The 26,778-nt window shown below is 39.7% G+C and overlaps 1 protein-coding gene across 1 annotated transcript; it reads left to right on the top strand.

Moving 5' to 3' along the window:
- The first annotated feature begins 22,266 nt into the window (after positions 1-22,266).
- LOC132614969 (uncharacterized) lies at positions 22,267-26,012 on the top strand. The gene is made up of 5 exons (XM_060329526.1): positions 22,267-22,530; positions 23,062-23,294; positions 23,961-24,041; positions 24,899-25,249; positions 25,802-26,012. The coding sequence occupies exons 1-5, from the start codon at positions 22,368-22,370 to the stop codon at positions 25,901-25,903; spliced, it is 930 nt and encodes a 309-aa protein (XP_060185509.1). The 5' UTR covers positions 22,267-22,367; the 3' UTR covers positions 25,904-26,012.
- Positions 26,013-26,778: the final 766 nt, after the last annotated feature.

The raw sequence follows: 26,778 nt of genomic DNA on the forward strand, positions 1-26,778 counted from the left end.
CTTGGAATAACATTGGGCACCCTGAAGTTGGTCGAATAAGTCATCTATTCTAGGAAGAGGGTACCTATTCTTAATGGTGACTTTGTTCAACTGGCGATAATTGATGCACATGAGTAAGGAACCATCTTTCTTTCTGACAAATAAGACTGGCGCACCCCAAGGTGAAACACTGGGCCTAATAAACCACTTATCAAGAACATCTTTCAACTAGGCTTTTAACTCTTTTAACTCGGCTGGAACCATTCTGTATGGCGGAATAGATATCGGCTTAGTGCCGGAAAGTAGATCAATTCCAAAGTCAATCTCCCTGTCAGAAGGGACTCCTGGAAGATCTTTGGGAAAGACCTCTGGAAACTCATTTACAACTGGGACGGACTGGAGAGTTGGAGTCTGGGCATCTGAATCCTTGACTCGTACTACTGAATTACCTTCCCATTCTATGATTGACTGCTCATTAGGGAATTTGAATCTCACAACTTTGGTTCTACAATATACCGTGGCATCATGAAGCTAACCAGTCCATACCCATGATCACATCAAAGTCTGCCATTTCTAATTCTGCAAAGTCAGCTATGGTCCTGCGGTGATAAATTAGAACTGGACAACCCCTATAAATACGCCTAGCTATGACTGACTCTCCTACTGGGGTGGACACCTCAAAGGGTTCATGCAATTTTTCTGGTTCAAGACCAAAATTCTTAGCAACTAATGGGGTTACATAAGATAAGGTGGATCCTGGGTCAACAAGGTCATATACGTCAAAAGTGAAAAGTGTTAGTGTACTAGTGACAACCTTTGCACGAGCTTTTGTATCCTGACGACCTGTCAAAACATACAAATAGTTTTGTCCTCTGCTGGCGTTTCCAGACTTAGCTTCATTGTGCCTCTGTTAGGCCTGATTACTACGAGAAGCTGCTGAATTTGTGGACTACGCCACGTTACCTCTAGTACCTTGCCTAGCTGATGGGCAGTCCTTCTAAAAATGGCCCTTCTGACCACATCTAAAGCATGCATCAGTACCCACACGACACTCACCTGAGTGTCTCTTATTACACTTGGCGCATATTGGATTGGTATAAGTCGACTGACCCACACTAGCCTGAGAGTAAGAACTTGATGGCCTGAAATTCTGCTTCTTATCATTTTGGAACTTCGAGACTGGGGCACTTGTTGCGGCTGGATCAGGTCCTGCTGACCTGTTCTTAAAGAATTTCCTATTCCCATTACTGCCGAACTGTCCGGTAGACTTGACCCTCTTGTTGAACTCCTTGTCCTTCTCTTTCTGCAAGGCTTCCTCCTCCTTTAGCATTTTCTCATTCCCCTGTACAAAAGCAACCATCTTAGAGATAGTCATTCCCCCGTTCTGTGCAGCAATATTGGCCCCATCATATAAATGGGGATCCAGAACACCAACAAACTTCCTCTCTTGCCCTCATGTCCTGTATCATAAGTGGAGCATGCTTAGCCAGACTAACAAATTCCAAGTAGTAGTCCTGAACTGACCTGCCATTATGCTTAAGCTTTAGGAATTGCCCAGCCTTAGCTTCTCTGACTTCTATTGTCATGAAGTGGTATAGGAATGCGCTTACAAATAAATCCCATGTAGCATCAGGCGCATCCTCACCTCGGGATAATTCTCAAGATTCATACCAAGTGTTAGCAATGCTCTACAGCTGGTGAGCTCCAAAAGTAGCTGCTTAGGTTTCCGTAACTGTCATAATCCTGAAGATTTTCTGAAGAGCATCAATGTAGTCCTGAGGGTCCTCATCTTTCTTTGTCCCCGCGAAGACTGGGGATTCATCCTGAGAAAGTCCTTAGTCTTAGAAGACTCTCTATTATTCCCTGAACTTGACCCAGATTCCTAACGTTGGGCCTGAGCAGCTACCAGTTGTGTGAGCATGTTGATAGCACCCCTAACATTCCCATCTGAATCACTAGCAGGTGCAACTGTAGGAGCGGTTGGGGCTGTTGTCTGAGTCAGAACGGTCTCTTCGTGCTACATCCGCAGTAGCCCTCTGGCTGGTGGTTGTGGTCCTCCTGGTGTATTTTCTTTTCGCAGGAATTTTCTGAAAATACGTACACGCATAAATTAGAAAGGCATCCTGAGAGTACTACTCCAACTGCACGATCTAGAGTATGAAAGAAGTGAGACAATCCTAAATGTCTTGGTGGTCAACTGTCTATATGTGTGGGGCCCTCACATATATAAAAGTGACCCCACTAGACACGGTTTCAAAGACCCCCTAAAGACACTTGAACCTAGTGCTCTGATACCAAGCTTTGTCACGCCCCGAACTATGGCCTGGGCGAAACACGGCACTCGGTACCATACTGTATGTGACCGAGTGAACCACAAGGCTTGCTGAATCATTATGAGGCATACATGAGCGGAAATACAACATAGATGTGATGAGATTTTATAAAACATGAGAATCATAACATTAAATAAAATTCTGATTTAAAACATGAATGCGGAATTATCGTAAATGATCCAAAACGTTTATCCTACTCTGAACATCTAACATGACATGTCTGACTAGTCTAGTCTATGAAACCTCTGCGTAAGTCTGAACATGAAAACATACTCGCTGGGACAAGGCCCCCAGAATACCTTTAAATGCATATCTTATCATGAAAATAATAAATAATAAATGTCTAAGCCCCGAAAGAGATGGGGCTCACCAACAAGCTGATAAGTGCGAAATCCTACTAGGCAGGTGTGTCATCCTGAAAATCAGTAGATACATAGTGAAATGCAAGGCCCCGGGCAATAAAAAGAGACGTCAGCACATTGAATGTACTGGTATGTAAAGCAACTGAATGAAATAACATGGGACATGGAAATAACATCATGAAAACTGAAACTGAAACTGGAACTGAAGTATGGTCATGAACATGAATACATATAGATATAACATAAGTAAAATATTATAAGTAGGGAGAGCATTCCATAAACCGACTACATGATATCACCATGTGGGCACGTGGAGTCTGGTACCTCGCCGGATCAACAGAGCTCCCACACCTTGCCAAGGGTATGAGATGAAAACGTGACATGAAATGATCCAATCAATATAACATAAAGACATAACAAGGAACTCAAGATCATGTTTTTCTCTGAATGCTGCCTTCGCAATATCCTTCTCCTTGACCCTGACCTGATGATAACCCGATCTCAAATCTACCTTCGAGAAATATCAAGCACCCTGCAACTGATCCAATGAGTCGTCAATCCTTTAAAGTGGGTACTTGTCCTATATCGCCACCCCATTCCGCTGCTTAGAATTAATACACATCCTCAATGAGTCACCTTTCTCCCTTACAAACCACACTAATGCTTTCCATGGCGAAGTACTACGTATGATGAAGCTTCTCTCGAGCCAGTCCTTCAATTTCTCCTTTACTTTCTACAACTCATCAGGGGCTATCTTATAAAGGGGAATAGATATCAACTGAGTATCTGGTAGCACATCAATAGCAAAGTCAATCTCCCACTCTGGCAAAATAACTAGAAGTTCGTCTGGAAACACATCTGGGAACCAATTAACCACTGGAACAGACTAAAAGGTCGGTGGTTCTGCTTCTGCTTTCTGAAATCGAATTATATTATAGATATAACCCTTCGAAATCATCTTCTTTGCCTTGAGTCAGGAAATAAATCTAACCTTGAGTGGGGAAATAAATCTAACTCTTGGAAATCTTGTTTCTCCCTTCCACTCCAAAATTGGTTCCCCTGGAAAGTAGAGCCTAACAATATTTGTCCAGCACCCAACATCAGCATGAATAGAAACTAATCGATCCATACCCATAATACCATTGAAATAGCCCATAATCAGTCTTTCTAGCAATAACAAGCTCACCAACAGGTGTAGATACAAAAGATGGCTCATTCAATAACTCTAGTGATATATCAAACTTTCCCATAATAAACGGAACAACATACAACATATCGGACCCCAGATTTACCAATACGCAAATAGTATAAATAAACTATCAATGTACCTGTCACTGCATCTGCCGAGGACTCCAAGTCCGGACTGTAACACCTCGTAAAATCCGTACTAAACCATATCCAAGACTCAAGAGGTTAGAAACCCAAGAAGGAGAGTGTTGGAATCAAAAATATATTTCAGTTCAGAAAATCATGTGTTACGCTCCAAGGGACGGCCCGTAACATGTGTTACGGCCTGTCTCTCATACCGTAACAGGCACGCTTGGGAAAATCACTGTCTCGTAACTTTTGGACCAAAGGACTGTTCATCATTGTAGACCGTAACACCCCGTAATATGGCAGCATATAATAACCTCAGAAAATTAGACATCACTGGAGTTTTCACTCATGTTACGGACCGTAACACGTGTTATGGCCCGTAACATGTGACCGTAACCTGACCTCCAAATTAAGTTGTTCACAGGAATTTTGGCCCATGTTACGGTCCAGTGTTACAGACCGTAACATGTGTTACGTACCATAACACGGTTCCTAACGGTGCCGCGACTGAAACGTTAAAAGAACGGGAATTCAATTTTATTTCATCATTTCCATCCCTCTCAAGCCCTAACACGAAAACCCCTCTCCTCTCAACTTCTCCAAGCATCAAGGTAAGCCTCTTAACACTATCCTAAGTGAATTCCATTCATTTCTCTTGAATCCTAAGTAGAATCTCATGCTCTTAACATAGGGTTTTTCAAGAAAACCCAATTATAGGAATTCAAGACCAAAGGTTAGGATTCTTCTTCTAAGATCAGATATTTGTTGCAAATTAGAACATTTCCAGGTATGTAGATGCTATCCACGTGTGGGAACATCCTTGTTCTTCCCCGTATTTCAGTATTCCATGTTTATACACACTAGGTTTAGGATTCTAGGTATACTCTTAAACCCTAGACACTTGAACCATGATATATTATATTGTCAGTTATAATTCCATTGATTAGTCTTAATTTACTGTTTTGGTGATTGAGACTCAGTCTGCAATCTATGAAAACCCATAATTTGCATCCCATGGGTTCTATAACACAAGATATGAGATATTATGCTTATTTCCATGAAAAGCTTGTATATATATGTATTTTTTATCATGTCTTCATGTATCCATGTTCATGTTAAGAATCATAAATCATGTCTTCAGTTATCTTTCATGTTCGGGAGTTGTATTAATACCGAGAAGGCTCAGATAGCCCCACACTACATATGCCAACGTAGGATAAGGATCGCTCCGCCCAGTTAGGATGATGCCTTCATGTTTTCCCCATTGAGGGATATTGGATCCATTCATGTCATGTTCATGTCATGTACCCTGGCAAGGTACAAGATGGCTTAGCTGATCGGGCTGAGATCAGACTCCACGTTTCTCCCCGTGGTGGTTCACGTCGGTATTACAGTTATTATCATGTTTTCATCTCAGTTACAGATTATTTCATGTTTTCAGTATTCATGTTCATGTTCAGTTTCGGTATTCAGTTTCAGCATTCATGTTCAGTTTTAGTTTCATGTTTATATATTATGTGCCTACTTATTTCTCTCATGTGTTTACATACCAGTACATTCAAAGTACTGACGTCCCCTTTTATTGCCTTGGAGGCCTACATTTCACGATGCAGGTACTGATTTACAGGACGACGCCTCTGCTCATTAGAATCTACATGTACCAGCTTATTAGTTAGCCCCATCTCATCCGGGGTTTAGATATTGTCCTTCTTTATTTGATTTTGCATCTAAAGGTATGCTGGGGGCCTTGTCCCAACAAGTATGTTTTCATGTTCAGACTCGTGTTAGAGGTTTCATAGACTAGACAAGCCAGTATGTCATGTCAGACTTTCAGAGTCGGTTAGCCATTTTGACTCAGTAATGATATTATCCGCGTTTATGTTTTAAGCAAATATTTTAAAGATTATTACGACTTCATGTATTTTCTTCTAGCCCATCATGTTTCATGTTATATTTCCGCTCATGTATGCCACATGATGATTCACCAAGCCATGTGGTTCGCTCGGTCACATGCAGTCAGGCACCGAGTGCCGTGTTACGCCCAGGCCATGGTTCAGGACGTGACAAAACTTGGTATCAGAGCCTAGGTTCAGTCGTCCCTAGGAAGTCTATGAAACCGTGTCTAGCAGGGTCACTTTATAGGTGTGAGGGCCCCACACATATGAACAGTTGACCACCAAGACATTTAGGATTGTCTCACTTCTTTCATACTGTAGATCGTGCAGTTAGAGCAGTCCTCTCAAGATGTCTTTCTAATTCGTGTGTGTATGTATTTTCAGAAAATGCCTGCGAAAAGAAAATACACCAGAAAGGCCACGGCCACCAGCCAGAGGGCTACCACAGAAGTAGCTCACGAAGAGACCGTTCCGACTCAGACAACAGCTCCAACTGTCTCTACAGTTACAACTCCTAGCGCTTCAGATGGGGATGTTAGGAGTGTTATCAACATGCTCGCATAGCTGGTAGCAGCTCAGGCCCAACGTCAAGAATCTCGATTTAGTTCAGGGAATAATAGAGAGTCTTCTAAGACCAAAAATTTTCTCAGAATGAATCCCCCAGTCTTCACGAGGACAAAGAAGGATAAAGACCCCCAGGACTACATTGATGCCCTTCAGAAAATTTTCAGGATTATGTCAATTACGAAAACTGAAGCAGCTACTTTTGGAGCTCATCAGCTGCAGAGCATTGCTAACACTTGGTATGAATCTTGGGAATTATCCCTAGGTGAGGATGCACCTGATGCTACATGGGATGAATTTACAGGCTTGCCCTGTTCTCGACGCAAGTATGACTCTATATGGGTGATTATGGATAGGCTCACGACGTCAGCTCATTTCTTACCAGTCAGAACTACATATGTGGCAGAAGATTATGCAAAGCTTTACGTTAAAGAGATAGTGCGACTTAATGGTGTTCCAGTAGCTATTATCTCTAATACAGGGACTCAGTTTACAGCTAATTTTTGGAAGTCTTTCTGAGAGATTTTAGGGACTCAAGTGAGCCTTAGCACGGCATTGCACCCACAGACTAATGGACAAGCTGAACGTACCATTCAGACCCTTGAGGATATGTTACGGGCATGCATGATGGATTTTGGAGGTAATTGGAATGATCACTTACCACTTATTGAGTTCGCTTATAACAATAGTTATCATTCTAGCATCCAAATGGCAGCGTATGACGCTTTATATGGGCGAAAGTGTAGATCCCTAATTGGGTGGTTTGAAGCAGGAGAGACTAAATTGATAGGGCCAGACTTGGTCCAGCAAGCCATAGAAAAAGTTAAGCTCATACAAGGTCGACTATTAACAGCCTAAAGTCGTCAAAAGTCATATGCGGATAATCGCCGAAGGGACAAGTTAAAGATTGGGTATTCTTAAAGGTGTCGCCGATGAAGGGCGTTATGATATTTGGTAAAACGGGGAAGTTAAGTTCCCGGTATATTGGGCCTTATGAGATTGTGCGCAAGGTAAGCAAAGTGGCTTACGAATTAGATCTACCTCCTGATCTGGAGTCAATTCACCCAGTTTTTCATGTTTCGATGCTTCGTAAATGTGTTGGAGATCCTACTAGGATCGTGTCAGTAAATGATGTTCAAGTGACAGAAAAGTTGACTTATGAATAGGTACCCATTACCATATTAGATAGGCAAGTACGGAGGCTTAGAAACAAAGAAGTGGCCTCAGTTAAGGTTTTGTGGAGAAACAATAACCGAGAAGAAATGACATGGGAAGCGGAAGAAAATATGAAATCCAAGTACCCGCACTTATTCCAACCCCCGGGAGAGATCCAAGATGAGACATCAAGATCATGAGGTATGTATGTTTTCCTTTTCATGCATTTGGGTCGTGTGTGGCTAAACTCTATTGTTATTATGTTGTGGCATGTGAGGCATTGTTATTATGGGCTGTTGTGACAGGATGGTAATGCCCTATTACAGGGGAAACTCTAGTGAAATTTTTATAGAACCCCCGAGATCTTAACATTCGAGGACGAATGTTCTTAAGGGAGACAGAATGTTACACCTCGAAAAAATTTCTGTTGATGCACAGTGAATAGACTAAAGAACAGCACGAAGTATATGGTATTTCAATAAGTAAGGAATGACATTTGATGACCCTAATTAATATTTCAAAGACATTCGAGGTAGGGGGAGAAAGTTTGCCAAGAGAAGGCAAGGCATACGATATGTATCGAAAAGGATGTACGAGTAACAAGTTAATGGTGATTTAATGGTGCTTTGGAGAAGAGTTATAATGTCCCTTAAATTGTTAATGAGGTGATAAATAAGTGTTAAGAAGGTTCCATAAGGATTGGAGATCAAACGAGTCGACGAGAATGAGTTCGGAAGAACTGGGCATTATACGGCCCAACATACTGGCCGTATAAATTATACTGGCCGTATGTTTGGCCGTATAATCAGCCCAGATTAGTACCCCTCACTGGACCAAAAGTACGACCAAACATACGGTCAGTATAATTTATACGGACCGTATGTTGGTCCGCGAAATCCAAGCAGGACAGATTTGAGTGTTATTAATAGGGGGTCCAAGTTTATTTCATTTCATTTCCCCTTCACACCCCTTCTCTCAAGAACATTTCTCTACACTTCTCCCACAAGAATTCAAGAGATATCAGTGATCAACTTCATCAAACTAAGAAAAATAAGTGTAAGAAACTCATAAGAGATCATCCAAGTCAAGAAATTTCATTGGAGGTGAACTAGGGTTTTGGCTCAAGTGAAGTGTTTCCACCCAAGGTTCATTCCTACACCATCTAAGGTAAGTTTTATGGTATTTCCATGTTGTTTAAGGTATTGAGAAGTTGAAACACTTGGATTGTAGAAGGGTATAGAAAATAGGTCATGAATGTGGGAATAGTGTCATTTTTGAGTAATAGCTTGGATTGAGTCATGTTCCTTGATATGTTGTGATTATGGTTATGTTATAAATGATGTTAATAACATGGGATAGACATTGTATATGAATGAATTTGATCGTGTGCTATGACCATGGATATAGATGATTGGAAGTGAATGGAGGAATATGGATAATGTAGATGAATAAAGACTATTGTTATGATGTTGTGAATGTTATTATTGGTGTTTGGGAGTTGATATATGATATGGAGGAAATCGTATAAATAAAGGAGATGCTGTCCAATTTTCTCTAGTTTTAGTCATGTATGCTAAGCTATCGATTTTCTAATGATAGTATAACTCTAATGAAGGTAGAAACGTGAGCATTAAAGGAGAACGTGCAACTGATAGAATAGTTGAACGGAAAGGTATGCAAGGCTAACCCTTCTTTCATAAGGCATGGTTCTTTGGCCAAATATCTAATCTTCTATGAGCCTATGATGTCCTCCAAATGATTCTATCTTTAAAAGCTACTAAGCGCATGATTCTTGATATGTTACGATTGTACTAAATTCCTCCTAGGATGAATAATCCTCTAGGGATAGATGTAATGAACGACGATAGTAATGATGCTAAAGATGCTTATGGGCTTTTATGTATATGTGTCTATGTATGGCTATAATGAACCCCCGAGCTTATAAGGCCGGGTAGAATATATATATATTGCGCGCGCACCACTGCAGTTGGGTATGGACAACCCTGAGCCTTGGTAGGGCCAGGTATGTATGACCCTGAGCCTTGGTAGGGCCAGGTATGTGAAACACCGAACCTTCATGGTCGGGTATGCTATGTAAATGAAAACGAAAATGAATACGAAATGTAAATGAGTACGGAAATGGATACGGATGTATGTACACAATCACGCATTAGAAATGGAAAGTCCCTATGAAAAGCAAGTAAGTGTTTATGACGATGATACTACTATCTCCCATCCTATGCTATTTCTTATGTTGTCTATTATGCTATCATAATGATGTTTATCATGCTTTACATACTCAGTACATTCTTCGTACTGACGTCCTTTTGTTTGTGGACGCTGCGTCATGCCCGCAGGTGGCTAGGGAGACAGGCTTGATCCATAGCTTTATTACTCAGGGACTATATAGTGGAGCTCTATTTCATTCGGAGCTACAGTTTTTGGTATTAATTCTTTTGTGTACATATTTATAGGCATATCGGGGTCTTGTCCCGCCTATATGATATGACATACTCTCCTTAGAGGCTCGTAGACATGTGTCTATAGTTAGATGTGTTTGGCCTTGTCGGCCTATATTTTGGATATCATTTTGTTAGCCTTGTCGGCTTATGTACATCTATATAGGCATTGTTATTGATGATGATATATATGTATTGTTGCCCAATGGAATTAGTATGAATAATGGATGGAAAGTATGATTTAGCTATATGGCTCACCGAGATATAAATGTGAAAGTGTGATAAGAGGTGCCCGGGTGGGTTAGCACCGGGTGCCCGTCGCGGCCCTCCGGTTGGGTCGTGACAAGTATGGACTGGTTAGTTTCATATTATGCCAAAGTATGTTGTAGAACCAAGGTTGTAAGATTCGAGTTTCCTAATGAGCCAGTCATAGAATGGGAGGGAAATTTAGTAGAATCCAAGGGTAGATTTATCTCCTATCTTAAAGACAGAAAAATGATTTCCAAGGGTTATATCTACCACTTAGTTCGAGCTAGGGATGCAGATGCCCAGACTTCAACTCTTCAGTCCATCCCAGTTGTGAATGAATTTCCCAAGGTCTTTCCCGAAGATCTTCCAGGAATCCCTCCTGATGGGGAGATTAAATTTGGAATTGATTTACTTCTCGACACTCAGTCGATATCTATTCCGCCGTACAGAATGGCTCCAGTAAAGTTAAAAGAGTTAAAAGACCAGTTGAAAGACCTGCTTGATAAGGGATTTATTAGGCCCAGTGTTTCACCTTGGGCTGCACCAGTCTTATTTGTCCGAAAGAAGGATGGTACCCTACGCATGTGTATCGACTACCGCCAGTTGCACAAAGTCACCATTAAGAACAGGTATCCTCTTCCCAGATTAGATGACTTATTTGATCAACTTCAGGGTGCCAAATGTTATTCCAAGATTGACCTTAGATCAGGGTACTATCAGTTAAAGGTTAAGGAAGTTGATATTCCAAAGACCGCTTTCAGAACCCGTTATGGTCACTTTGAATTTCTTGTAATGTCATTTGGGTTGAAAAATGCGCCAGCTGCTTTCATGGATCTTATGAACAGAGTTTTCAAGCCTTATCTCGATCTATTCATCATTGTCTTCATTGATGACATTTTGGTGTATTCCCGTAGTGAGGCTGAACATGCAGAGCATCTCAGAATAGTGTTGCAGACTCTTCAGGATTGCGAACTTTTTGCAAAATTCTCAAAGTGTGAGTTTTGGCTTAAGTCAGTGGCTTTCTTAGGCCATCTGATCTCAGATGAAGGCATTAAGGTTGATTCTCAGAAGATTGATGTCGTAAGGAGTTAGCCCAGACCCACTTCAGTTTCTGATATAAGAAGTTTCTTGGGTCTAGCAGGCTATTATAGGCGTTTCAGAGAAGGATTTTCTTCTATTTATGCTCCGTTGACTAAGTTGACTCAGAAAAAGCTTAAGTTTCAATGGTCAGATGTTTGTGAGTGAAGCTTTGAAGATTTGAAAAAGAGACTAACTTCTACTCCAGTTTTGATGCTACCCGAAGGAACCGAAGGGTTCGTGGTTTATTGTGATGCTTCGGGAGTTGGTCTTGGATGTGTCTTAATGCAACATGGTAAGGTTGTAGCTTATGCATCTCGTTAGCTCAAGGTTCACGAAAAGAATTACCCGACTCATGATTTAGAGTTGGCAGCCGTGATTTTTGCACTTAAGATATGGCGTCATTATTTGTATAGAGTGCATGTTGAGATTTTCACAGACCACAAAAGCCTGCAGTATATCTTCAAGCAAAGAGACCTGAATCTTAGGCAGAGAAGATGGCTCGAATTGCTTAAGGATTATGATGTGGATATCCTTTACAATCTGGGGAAAGCAAATGTCGTGGTTGATGCCCTTAGTCGACGTTCCATAGGGAGTTTGGCCCACGTTGACGAAGATAAGAAAGTTATAACCAAGGAAGTTCACCGTTCGGCCAGTCTTGGAGTTCGACTTTGGGACTCTGAGGATGGTGGTGTGATTGTTCAGAATAGAGCTCTTTCCTCTTTAGTCATTGAAGTCAAGGAGAAACAGTTTAGTGATCCCTATTTGTTGCAGCAAAAGGAGGGGATTCACAAGCATAAGACTACGGCTTTTGAACAAGGGGGAGATGATGGTACCTTGAGGTACCGAGGCAGATTATGTGTTCCAGATATAGATGGGCTCAGAGAGCGAATCATGTCAGAAGCTCACAACTCCAGGTATTCCATTCACCCGGGTTCCACTAAGATGTACCATGATCTTAAGGAGATTTATTGGTAGAATGATATGAAGAAGAATGTAGCAGATTTTGTAGCTAAGTGTCTGAATTGTCAGCAAGTGAAAGCCGAACACAGAGGCCTGGTGGCTTGGCTCAGAATATTGATATTCCTGTCTGGAAATGGGAAATGATCAATATGGACTTTGTATTAGGTATACCTCGTTCAGCTAGGAGGCATGACTCTATTTGGGTGATCGTTGGCCGGCTTACTAAGTCGGCACACTTTTTACCAGTCAAGACCACAGATACAGTAGAGGATTACGCCAAGTTATATGTTAATGAAATTGTCAGATTTCATGGGACCCCAGTGTCTATTATTTCAGATCGTGGTGCTCAGTTCACAGCCAATTTCTGGCAATCCTTTCAGAAAGGATTGGGTACCAAGGTGAATCTCAGCACAACTTTTAATCCACAGACAGATGGCCAGGCAGAGCATACTATTCTGACTCTGGAGGACATGTTGAGAGCATGTGTCCTAGATTTCAAAGGTAATTGGGATGATCACTTACCCCTCATCGAGTTTTCCTATAATAACAGTTATCATGCTAGCATTGGGATGGCACCTTTTGAAGCTTTGTATGGGCGAAGGTATAGGTCACCGATTGGTTGGTTTAAAGTTGGTTGATTCAAGAGCGTTTGAAAACAGCTTAGAGTTTCCAGAAGTCTTACACAGATGTAAGGCGAAGGGATTTAGAATTTCAAGTTAATGATTGGGTGCTTCTTAAAGTTTCACCTATGAAGGGTGTCATGAGATTTGGCAAGAAAGGGAAGCTCAGCCCCAAATATATTGGACCTTACAGAATTCTGCGAAAGGTCGGTCTGGTAGCTTATGAACTTGAGTTACCACAAGAGTTGGTTGTTGTACATCCAGTTTTTCATATGTCCATTTTGAGGAAGTGTGTAGAAGACCCGTCGTTGGTTGTTCCTGCTGATACTGTAACAGTTAAGGATGGTCTGACCTACGAGGAGATCCTCGTAGCCATTCTAGATCGTCAAGTTCGCAAGTTGAGAACAAGGGAGGTAGCCTCAGTGAAAGTCATGTGGAGGAGCCAGAAAGTTGAAGAGGCTACATGGGAAGCAGAAGAGGATATGAAATCCAGGTACCCTCATTTGTTCGAAAAGCGAGAAAAGAACGCTCAAGGTAAACTTCCATAGTCCTTGCCATGTCATGTCTCATGTTTCACGCTCATGTCACGCACCTCAGCACTTATGAGAACTGTATTTTATTCAACACATATGATATGTAACTTCATATAATTATAAATATGGAATTTTTACTCATTATAGCTTCTTTTAAGATCTAATTATTAATATTAACTATCCTTTTATTTAATTATATTTAGTAGCTAATTAACTTTTCTAAATTACAAATGGTAGTTATATAAAAAATACATACCCAAACAAATATATCTTTCTTTTTTCCCAATCACTACCCATTTCAGATTTTCATTTCTCAAAATCCTAAAAAATCTCTCTCCCCTTCTCTCAACCACCACACCATGGTCACGCCTCTCTCTCTCTTCTCCCTCTCCCTCTCCCTCTCCCTCTCCCTCTCCCTCTGCGCTCACCCCTCTCTCTCTCCGACGCCCCTCTCTATCTTCTCCCTCACCCTCTGTGCTCACCCTCTCTCTCTCTTTTCACTCTATCCGGTGAGGCGATGGCACAGATCTGGCCGTGTGTATTGTTGGCGGCGGCGATGGCACTGGTTTTGAGATAGCGACGGAGAAGATGACGTAGAGGTGGAGAAATTAGGGTTTTATTGGTGGTGTAAAGATTAGGGGTTTTTTGTGGTAGTGGTGTCTCAGATTTGGGTTTTTGGTGGTGTTGGAGTCAAAATTCTAATAATTAAGAACATTCAAATAAAGCAAGAATGTTATAATTAGGATTCAAACATGTGACTTAATAATTTAAATTATTTTTCCACTGTACTAAATCATTCCTTAAATTAAAAGATTCACTAATTTATATTTTTGCAAAAGTTAAGAAAAAATAAACTTATTTACGCAATATAGTTTTCTTTAAAATTTTGGGTCCACTTATGTCCTAAGTTGCTCAGATTCGGGTGCGGATCTAGAGGTCGGATCCTTCATGATATAAATTTTAAGGTTTGGGGGTTTGGATGCAGATACAGATATAGGTGGGGAGATTCATTTAATGTTAATTCAAATATCTAAAATATAGAGTTATATGTCTAAATTATGAGAGATTATGTGGAAAACTTATAAGGTATTCCGAGGAGAGAATATTGATCAAGGGAGAATCTTAGAAGGAGATATAAGGAAAATGACTGAAATAGTAATTTCTATATACAAGGTATTCCATTTTCTTAAATTTCTCCTTAGCTTTTGTTTTGATTACATAAATCGTTGTATCTTCCCGAATTTTATGGCCAATTTTGGTCAAAGTACCCAAAATCGGCTGACCATATCTGATAGGGATCTGTTGGAGTCCCACATCGGTGGGTGAAGTGGTCATTGGTCTCTTTATATGGCTTGGGTAATCATCCTCTCATGAGCTAGTTTTTGGAGTTGAGTTAGGCTCAACATCAACTTCTTTACATGGTATCAAAGCTAGACCCAACCCAATTTATTGTCTCTGATGTTGGGCGCCTCCCATCTTATATTGTCCAACCTCTAAATGTCCAGTCCTGGGCGTGCAGGTGGGGCGGGGGGTGTTGGAGTCCCCCATCGATGGATGAAATGGTCATTAGTCTCTTTATATGACTTGAGCAATCCTTCTCTCGTGAGCTAAATTTTGAGTTAGGTCCAAGATTCATTTTTTATAGGATCTTCACACCCACACACATGTTGGGTCAATATGAGTGTTGCATGGAAAGTGAAGAGTTCGAGCAAACTAGCTTAGCTCCCTTTGCCTACCACCAAATCACACTAAACATGTCTGAACAGGATATAGTTTAATAGAACCAGTAGAGTATCTTTTCTCCGTTACTTTTTTCTGATTCACACTCAAATCAAGGGTACAGCCTCTACCCCACCCCACACTTTCAGTCATCCAAAAAAGACAAAAAGGAAAACGTAAAAGCTATTTCTTGTGTTGGGTTCGAATACGTAACTGCATTCTTTTTAGATGATCCAACTATGTCCAGGAAAGTATTACTTATTCAAACCCAATACGTAAATGCAATGTGTTAGTTGCCTTAAAAAATAGATTATATATTAAATTCTTATTCATTCTTGCAAGTGATACAGGAGAATTTCATTTTTCTGTGTTCCATATCAATGATTATAGATATGATGTCTTGGATGTGCGAACTAAGTTCCACTGGGTAGCTGAAGAGATTGGGAAGCTATATATAAGGTGTAGGATCTTTTAGTGGTGTGAAGCCTTTTGGAGAAAATCGGCGGGCTTGGCCAAAACGGACAATATCACAGCATGCTAAAAATATATCGCATGCTTCGGTATTCATGTTTCCATGTAATCACGTCATTTCATGTCCCATGTTTCATGTCGTGTTTCCTTCACGTTTATATATTCAAGCCATATCCAGTCCCAATCATAACCGCGACCCATCATTCGAGGACGAATGATCCCAAGGGGGAGATATTGTAACACCTCGTAAAATCCGTACTAAACCATATCCATGACTCAGGAGGTTAGAAATCCAAGAAGGAGAGTGTTGAAATCGAAAATTTGTTTCAGTACAGAAAATCATGTGTTACGCTCCAAGGGACGGCCCGTAACATGTGTTACGGCCTGTCTCTCATACCGTAACAGGCACGCTTGGGAAAATCGGTGTCTCGTAACTTTTGGACCAAAGGATGGTTCATCGTTACGGACTGTAACACCCCGTAACGTGGCAGCATATCATAACCTCAGAAAATCAGACATCACTGGAGTTTTCACTCATGTTACAGTGCAGTGTTACGGACCGTAACACGTGTTATGGCCCGTAACAGGTGACCGTAACCTAACCTCCAAACTAAGTTGTTCACTGGAATTTTGGCCCATGTTACGGTCCAGTGTTACAGACCGTAACATGTGTTACGAACCGTAACACGGTCCATAACGGTGCCGCGACTGAAACGTTAAAAGAATGGGAATTCAGTTTTATTTCATTATTTCCATCCCTCTCAAGCCCTAACACGAAAACCCTCTCCTCTTAACTTCTCCAAGCATCAAGGTAAGCCTCTTAACACTATCCTAAGTGAATTCTATTAATTTCTCTTGAATCCTAAGTAGAATCTCATGCTCTTAACATAGGGTTTTTCAAGAAAACCCAATTATAGGAATTCAAGACCAAAGGTTAGGATTCTTCTTCCAAGATCTGATTTTTGTTGCAAATTGGAACATTACCAGGTATGTAGATGCTATCCACGTGTGGGAACATCCTTGTTCTTCCTCGTGTTTCAGTATTTCATGTTTACACACACTAGGTTTAGGATTCTAGGTATACTGATGATAAACCCTAGACACTTGAACCATGATATATTATATTGTCAGTTATAATTCCGTTGATTAGTCTTAATTTACTATTTTGGTGATTGAGACTTAGTCTGCAATCTATAAAAACCCATAATTTTCATCCCATGGGTTTTATAACACAAGATATGAGATATTATGTTTATTTCCATGAAAAGCTTGTATATATGTATTTGTTGTCATGTCTTCATGTATCCATGTTCATGTTAAGAATCAGCAATCATGTCTTCAGTTATCTTTCATGTTCGGGAGTTGTATTAATATCGAGAAGGCTCAGATAGCCCGAAACTACATATGCTAACGTAGGATAAGGATCGCTCCGCCCAGTTAGGACGATTCCTTCATGTTTTCCCCCATTGAGGGATTTTGGATCCATTCATGTCATGTTCATGTCTTGTACCCTGGAAAGGTACAAGATGGCTTAGCTGATCGGGCCGAGATCAGACTCCACGTTTCTCCCCGTGGTGGTTCACGTCAGTATTACAGTTATTAACATGTTTTCATCTCAGTTACAAATTATTTCATGTTTTCAGTATTCATGTTCATGTTCATGTTCAGTTTCAGTATTCAGTTTCAGCATTCATGTTCAGTTTCAGTTTCATGTTTATATATTATGTGCCTGCTTATTTCTCGCATGTGTTTACATAACCGTACATTCAAAGTACTGACATCCCCTGTTATTGCCTTGAGGCCTGCATTTCACGATGCAGGTACTGATTTACAAGACGACGCCTCTGCTCATTAGGATCTACACGTACCAGCTTATTGGTGAGCCCCATCTCATCCGGGGTTTAGATATTATCCTTCTTTATTTGATTTTGCATCTAAAGGTATGCTGGGGGTCTTGTCCCAGCAAGTAAGTTTTCATGTTCCGACTCGTGTTAGAGGTTTCATAGACTAGACAAGCCAGTATGTCATGTCAGACTTTCAGAGTCGGTTAGCCATTTTGACTCAGTTATGATATTATTCGCGTTTATGTTTTAAACAAGTATTTTACAGATTATTACGACTTCATGTATTTTCTTCATGCCCATCATGTTTCATGTTATATTTCCGCTCATGTATGCCTCATGATGATTCAGCAAGCCATATGGTTCGCTCGGTCACATGCAGTCAGGCACCGAGTATCGTGTTATACCCAGGCCATGGTTCGGGGTGTGACACTGACAACTTGCCCAGGCAGGAATGCAGTCCTAAGCACTATCTAATCCAGGAGCTCCATCTCTACCTCTATTTTCACTTTGATTCCCTCGACCAAGCCTTGCACATCTCCGAATCTAGTGCCACTGACCCCGCACCAAAAACAACCTCCCGTATTCAAACGACATATTCTAGCATGTGTCCGGCCACACTGACTGCAACAAGGCCTCATCTGAACCGAATTAACCTGACGCAGGGATTCTGATGCTCGCAACCCCTGCCATGTCCCTACCTGAGAGCCCTGATCCGGCACCGACTGTGGGGGTAACCTGTCCTGTTGCCCATAACCTTGCGGCTTACTGCCTCTCGGGGGTTTCCTGTATTATCCACTACTCTTGCCTTCTTGGACGGTCTACCTTTCTCATTTAAATCATGTCTTGTAAAAATCGGCGAGTCCTGATTAACGGACTCCCAATACTACGAACTTCTCGATCCCTCTGAAGATCTATGACAATCTGGTATCCTGGCAAGGTGCTGAGTTTGGGAAGTCGCCGGTTGTGTCAACAACTGTACTGCTCTCTCCACCTCCTGGCAAGTAGGTCCCAGTGGTGAACTGGCAGTCCTAGCGATACCGGAGCTCTTTTCTGCTCTCTTAATGTCACTGGAGTCGAGGACACTCGAGAGGATAACTCATCTTGGTCTTTAAATGGATCTTCCTCAATAGAGGGCATAATCTCGGACGGTCCTCGTCAATAAAGTAACTCGCACCTGATCCCATTACCGTCTTAGCCCTCTGGCTAGCTGAAACTCCTCATGTCACTTGCATATCTGAAATCACAGTACGTTATTAGAAAAGAAATCTTGTTAGTACGGCTCTAACGCACGATCTAATATAAGAAAGAAGGACAATCTTCCTAAATGCCCTACAGCCTCCTATTTATAAGTGTGGTGCACAACACACCATAAACAAGACTCTGCTAGACACGGCTTGTAGACAACCCTAGGACGCTACTGCTTTGATGCCAAGTTTGTCACGACTCAAACTGAAGATCCATGACGGGCACTTGGGCTCTACCTACAGAGCACCTCTAATCATACTTCATATCATGATCATAGACAAGAGTGGACTTAAGGGGTCACTAGATAGAAATCTACCAAATCATATGAGAAGTATGTTGAAAAAGGGATGAGCACGAAAAGACATGCTATATGACTATGCTGGACAAAACTATGCAAGACAACAAGGCCATCGTGAAACACTATATATTAAACATATAGGCCGAGAGGGCCATACAACGACTAACTAAACCATGACTGTCTACAAGCCTCTACTAGAGTATATGACATAATAAGGTCGGGACAGGGCCCCGCCATACCCGTATGCACACAATAGTATAACGTACCAAAACACAACTGCAACTTCAGAACCAGAGGAGTGCTCCAACATCAGCTGAACAGCAACCTACAGGGTGGATCGTTAGTCTGTCTACCTGAACCTGCGGGCAAGAAACGCAGCGCCTCTAGAAAAAAGGATGTCAGTTGGACAAAGTACTGAGTATGTAAGGCATGAATGTAATAATAAAGTAGTGAAACAAGTATAAGTAGAAGAGGAACCACCTAAAACCTGAACTTACCACGAAGGGCGTATGATATGCATGATGTAACTTTGAAAACATAAATAAATGTGTGTGTGTGTGTGTGTGTGTGTGTAGAATCAGCATCATCATAACGTACACGGCCATAGTAAGGCTTGGTGAAATCGTACTCGGCCTCGTGAGAATCGGTGGAAGTGTATCCGACCATATTAGGCTAAGTGGTAATACCCAACTGACCCATGGTTTCACAATAGGCGACGTACCCGACCGACTATAGCGCGGCTCGGTATAGTAATATATATATATAATGCAATGCATGAATATGAAAAGAATACATCCTGAATCTGTCGGAGTGACGTAAGGTCATTGTACCTCCAAACATCGTTATGAGATAGCATTTTCAACAACAAGTGACTCCTCCGAACATCGTTATGAGATAATATTTTCAACAACAAGTGACTCTATGAATCATTTTAGGTCAAAAACATATTAACAACATAACTCAAGTTAGATTACAACTCAAAATAACATCAACTTTATATTTGAACCTTTCCACCAATTTCCTTCTCCCCAACTTTAGCATAACTATCATATAAACTCATAAACATAGAAATAAGATGAAATCTTACCTCAAGAACCCATGAACACTTAAATTCCAAGATCATTTCACCTTGAAGTATCTTCCAAAGCTATTACAATAAGGAGAAACAAACTTTGACAATTCTTTGGAACCGTTTAGCACTTGATTCTCACTTTTAAATCCTTGATTTCACTTGGGGTTGATTACATATGTTGGAGAAGTTTCTATAGGTGTTTGCGGTCTGAGGAGATGAGGGGCAATGAGATAAAAATGAGGTGGTACGAAATATAACATTAAAAAAATCTGGCACCGACTTAGATTTTACAGTCCACTTTTACGGACCGTAAAAAAAATTATACGGTCCGTATAATGGGACTGTAAAATCACATCAGTGGCTCACCCCACACTATTATCAATTTACGATAGGGGTTAACTAGATATACGAATCGTAAAAAATCATACGGTCCGTATATCCAACCGTAAAAATTATACGGTCCGTATTCCTTAAGAATTCAACACGTGAATCACAGTCTTCCGGATGTCTTCGCTCAAATTGTGAGGTCTTGTCCCTCCTGTGTTCAGAATCCCATCTCAGCCTGAGCTCCTTCCTTGGTAACCATGGCGCTATCCCGATTGTTGCCTCTTCCACGACCGGATCCCTGTCCGCCCCTCTGTTGTTGTTGTTGTTGTCCTCTTCCTCTTCCTCCGATTTTTTCATCTCCTTTTTATTTCCTGGCCACCAATCCGGATAGCTAATGAGGTGAAAACATCCATCCACGATGTGACTGGATATCTTACAATGTGTGCAGAATGCACCATCGTTTTTTCCTTCACTTTGGTCACAGTGAGGGTTTCTCCCTTGCATAGAAAAACCCATGGTTTCACTCCGGTTTCTCCGTCACCTGCCATTATTTTAGGGTTTATGTGTTCTTTCTAACGTGGCTCTGATACCATGTTAAAATCGAGACAGAAACGTGCATTTAGAGAGACAAGAAAATTGGAAGAATTATTTATGTCTTTCATTCATCATAATGACCTTCTTATATACAAGTAAGGTTTCTCCTTGCCCTAATCTAATAAGGTAATCCTATTCTAAAAGAACTAAAATTCTATTATATCATAATTACAAATTCACCATAAATAACTATTACAATTATACTAGAATAGAGTTCCTATCGACCTAAGGTCTTACTGACACACTGACGTGTCTGGATCAACTGGTCCGATCACATTCGGTCTCAATAGATATACTCAACATTCTTTTTACTTTGAGAACTTCCAAGAAATTTTTTGTCAGTTCTTCTCCAATATTATACATAGAAATAGAGAAGCAATATGATAGATTACTTTTCCTATGTAATTAGCCGATCGAGTTTGGTGTTTCGCCAGTAAAATGCGTTTTTATACTGGATAGTGGTTTCCTTGCCTGTGTGCAATGGGACATTTGAGTTACATCTAAAAAAAGTCTCATTATTTTATTAATTCATTTTTTTGCAAATTAGTCATAATCTTTTTTTTATATAAATGATAAATAGGTTAAAAGAATTGTCACAAAATAAAATTAAAATAGAGGAGAAAAACGTATCATAAACCATGATATGAAGTCAAACCTGAAGGGAGGTCTTTAAAATTATCCCTTCTAAATTTGGAAACAATTTATTTGAATATTTGACTTTACCTTTAATATGAAATTTTTATAGCTACACGATTATTTATAACATATTTAACACCACAAATTTTAAAATCTTATTTTCTTCATTAAATTCTATATCTAGCTAGCCAAATAGATGGGAGTAATAATGGGAAACAAGAAACAGCCTCCCTGTTCACGAAGTTGTAGAAATTACTGAAAATTTTAATAACCAAGAAATTTGCCCAGATAATAAGATGTGCCCACCTAAATAATACTCCTTCTATCTCACTTTTAACTTGGCCTAAAGTTTAAGAAATCAATAAATTTAAAATTTATGGTCTAAAATAAATTTTATACATTTGTGATAGCTATAAATCATTCATTAAAATATTTAAAGTTAAGTTGTTTCTAATAATAGAAAGGTGATGGAGTATTATTTTTTATAGGAACTAAAAAGGAAAAAGGGCAAAGGAAAGTGTGCATTGGGACGTAGGAAATAACGAACTATTACAGCTTAAAACAGAAACTCAAGAACCACATAAACAAAATCACACCTTATCCAAATGTATGAAGAGAATCAAAGTAAGAGAGGTTTCATGGGGAAACAAACGAGATGAGCCTTTCTTCTCTTCTTCCTTGTACTACCAGTATTACTCCTCCCACCAATTACAATTACAAGCTTTACTCCATCATCCACAACAACAACAATATCAATGGCTTCTCCTCCTCATCAAAGTCTAATTCCATTCATCAACCCCATAAATTCTCCCTCCGAGGTAAATCTCCCTCTTTCTTTCATCATAAATATTACTCCCTTTATCCCAGTTTGTGTTATGTTTTTTGCTTTTTGAGATTCAAACTATATAAAGTTTGATCAATATTTTAAAATATATTTTTTATCATATTGAAAAGAAGAACTCTAACTTATAGTGCCTTTCGTGTAGCTTTTGAATAGCCAAAGTGTAATTTTAAAATATAGAATTAATCTAATCCAGTTTAGTTTCAGAAATAGTCAACTTGACTCTCAGGAAGCAAAAAGTGTCACGTAAATATTGGATGGATGGAGTACTACTAATAGCATACTTGCTTGCATTGAGACACTATCAGGATTTAAACTTGACGTGTTTTACTTTTTATGGTCTCACCATTGAACAATTGCATTTCTATAACTTCGTATTTGGAACTTAATATTTGGTGAAATTGTAGTGATTTTTCGCTTATGTATTTGTGTTCTGTGTAAAGAAATACTGGATTCAGTTAAACTGTTGAGTGAATATTTATCTAATGTTTTGTTGAATATGAGGCAGTTGTCAATGACTCCAATAGAACAGAGTTATCTAGTGAAGATGCAACAGCAATGGAAAAATCAGATGGTGATAAACTGGTAGATGAAATGAATTTTGGGGAACTTTGCGATGAATTTGAATGCATTAGCAGCCCTTCTGTTGAAGCTACTGCTAGGCAACTTGTTAGAGATATTCTTGAGCTTCGTGAAGGCAATCGCGCCGTGGGTACCTTTGCTGTGTCTGTCAAGTACAAGGTTGGCCATACTAACTTGTGTTTCTTATACTATTCACTTGCTTAATTAATTAGTACTACATTTTCTTTTTTTCTTTTTTTTTTTTTTTTTTTTTTGGTATTCTAGTGCTACTTGGGATAAACAAAAGTTGACAAAAGTAAGAGTTTAACTTTTGTACTCTAATCAGGTTTTCTAAAAGTAAGTACAGGTAATTATCAATAATTAGTGGGATTAGTTACCTGAAACTAAAGTATGTTACTTGTTACAACATGTTAAGATACTTGATAATGTAAAACTTGTACACGTGTCAGTGTACTTAAGGTAGTTTTGGAAACTAATGGTTTTAGTTCATTAGTCTTGAAAATGGTTCATAGACCGGAACCTCAAAATCCTGAATCCACCTTTGTTCATAGTTAACTAATTCGATAAGCCATTGCCGGACAAGAAAACAAGTTATGCAAATTATCACTGGGTATCGAATTTCAGTTATTATAGATATGATCCTGTCTAACTTTACGTTGCTTCAACTATACCTGGTTTACTGGTGTAGCTTCTTTTTACTGGTGCAAGTTCCATCACGTAAATATTTCACCAAATTTGGCAGCACTAAAATTATATGGACCACAAATGCTCTGGCTTATAATAATCATTTAGCATCTGAATCTATTGCCTCATAATCAAATGCAGGATCCAGTCAGAAGTTTCACGGGGCGAGAGAAGTACAAGAGACCACTGTGGATAACTGACGCACTACAGAATCCTAAACCGGTAACATTTTAAGAGCTTTTAGGTGCCTCTTTGATTTGTTTAGGGGGTGTTAGGGATATCTATTACACTTAACAACCTGGACTTACAACCTTTTTTATGCAAAAAGGACATATGCAAAATACTGGGGCTAATATCTGAAACAGTAGTGGTGTTAGGAATTCTAATAAGGGGATTTAAAACCCCCAAAAAAGCAGCAATTGGGGTTCAAACTTGCGACTTAAAGCAGTTTTTGAAATAACTTTGCCGCTTCACCAGAAGATTCCTCAGGTTGAGGTGATAAAAAAAAAATTGAGATAATTATAGTCCAATGCCTTTCAGTGATCTAACCTACAAAATAGCCAGCATACACAGTGGCGGAGCCAGGATTTTCATTCAGGGGGTTCAAAAATTCTAAAAGGTAAATACACGAAGAAGTCAGAGGGTTCAACATCTACGATATATACATAACAAAATAATTTTAACTCTAAAAATACACTGTAATTTTTCGTCGAGGGGGTTCGGATGAACCCCTTGGAGCCAATGTGGCTCCGCCCCTGAGCATACATATAATATACATAATCAGTGTATATATTTTGGCTAGCACACGTAAATGATTTTCGCCAACGGGCCAAAAATGAAAAAAGCCCTAAAAATTATGTGTATATAATATATGCAAAATAACTATTTTTACACTGTTTTTAAAGTATATTTTTTCGACAAAAATGATTCAATTGAACCCTCTTCGGACAATGTAGCTAAGCACACGGCCTGAACTTAGGTCTTTGCACATCTCGATCATTGGGATCTTTACCTGGTCTATAGCATTCAGCACCATATTCTAAACAAATCTACATTTCCCATTTTTTATTGCTCTGCAGAGTGTGCAAGAAATGGTGATGTTATCAACAAGTGTGTTGAATATTAAGTGGACAGTAAAAGGAAAACCGAAGTCTTTGCTTGCTAGCATAGGAGGGGGTCTGATCATCAAAGTGAACTCAAGATTCACTTTGAATCAAATTAGTGGGCAAGTAGTTGAGCATGAAGAGCAGTGGGATATATCAGGATCATCCATCATTGCTCAAGCTTATTTCTGGGCATCGCGACGACTCTTTGCCACTGTTGAAGCTGGAAAAGATGTTGCTGATTTTGTCAAGGACTTGAATTCTAAATCTGCTGAAGAGAATAAGGACATGGATGTCTATCCTGACCCTTATGGTGATCCAGCAAAGGTAATCCTTCTTAAAAACTTAAAAGTCTCAAATCTTGAAATTATTTTATTTTATGGTACTTTCTTGTCCAAATTCATAGACTCATTAGGCAGGGCAAAGTAAATATTTTGCAGTTTGAGACTTCACCGGCTCCAACCTACCCCGTTTGACATTCCTAGTCTTAATTTGATGATATAGGTGGTAGTTTATTACTCCTTTGCTCCGTTCACACTTTCCTTTTAAGTCTGCCGCAAAAAAGAATGACATACTTCTTTATTTAGAAACAACTTAGTTTTAAATTTCTTATTACCCCTTAATGAAATTATTTATAGTCATACAAATGTGACCACAAGTTTCAAAAGTCTTTTTTTCTTTTCTTAGAACTCAGCGTGTGCACTCAAATACCACCACATAAATTGAGACGGAGGAAGTAAATAAATTAAACATAACGAACCTACGGAGTTGTAGATTTGGAGATTAGCTTTATATATCAAGAAACTTTTGCAATGTTTTATGGCATTTTATAATTATCTTGTCTAATCTGACGAAAAGTTGTGTGCTTGTATGATCCAGTTCTTTCAAAGGGATGACAGCTTTCAGAGGGATTTTTACCAAATTGCATTGCTCCTGGCAGTCATATATTTTGTCGTACAGTTCTTGAGGACAACTTTATGAGACCATTCCCCGAATTGCTATAAGCTTTGTATAATTGTAATTATTAATTGATGTTTGTATCTAAATACATACTTGAGGACTATATCATATCAAATTTTATTGTGTCCTATATCATACTCTTCGTTCCTTCCCTTAATACAGCTTAAACAAAAGAATTATATATTCCATTACAATATTATACGATTAAAATTAAAGGAAAAGAAATGTGAGCCATTTGGGTGCGTTTCTATTTCTACAGCTTGTTGGGGGTAAGTTGGGGCAATAAACCCCCTCGCTTCGTTCATTTTTGAGCTTCCTGATAGACTATGTAAATATTGTAAATATTCTCTTCCTTATGTATAGTAATTAGATCCTATAATTTAGCCTAGTATCATTCTGATAGGAGATACCTACTTTGTATATAATGACTTTCATACATCAATACAAATCACGGATTGATTTCCTACATGGTATCAGACTAGGTTTCTCCTAAAAACCCTAGCTTCCTAAACCCTAGCCGTCCACCTCCATCTTCTCTCCTAACCCTAGCCGTAGCCGCCACCCCTTCCTCCTCCCTCTTCTCTCTTCAATGGCTGACAACAAAAATTTCCATTCTGCTTTAACCGTCACGAATGTGAAATCTTTAATCCCAATCACTCTAGACATGGAAACCGGCCATTATCACGAATGGGCGACACTATTCAAAGTTCTAGCCCACGTCCACTCCGTACTTGAACACATCATACCACCAACTGACACCACTGAACTCACCGCGTACAACGCAACAAAGGCGGCTAGCCTTCCGCTCTGGAAACGGCTAGATGCGGTGGTCCTTCAATGGATATACGCCACCGTATCCCATGATATTCTTACCTCTATTCTCGTGGCGGATGATG

The sequence above is a fragment of the Lycium barbarum genome, chromosome 10, assembly GCF_019175385.1.
Source record: "Lycium barbarum isolate Lr01 chromosome 10, ASM1917538v2, whole genome shotgun sequence".
Classification (NCBI taxonomy): domain Eukaryota; kingdom Viridiplantae; phylum Streptophyta; class Magnoliopsida; order Solanales; family Solanaceae; genus Lycium; species Lycium barbarum.

Excerpts from the sequence above, each read along its gene's own strand:
- LOC132614969 (XM_060329526.1), top strand. The coding sequence starts at position 22,368 with ATGAGCCTTTCTTCTCTTCTTCCTTGTACTACCAGTATTACTCCTCCC. Across the intron at positions 24,042-24,898 it reads CACTACAGAATCCTAAACCG|AGTGTGCAAGAAATGGTGAT; the intron begins GTAACATTTTAA and ends ATTGCTCTGCAG. Across the intron at positions 25,250-25,801 it reads CTTATGGTGATCCAGCAAAG|TTCTTTCAAAGGGATGACAG; the intron begins GTAATCCTTCTT and ends TGTATGATCCAG.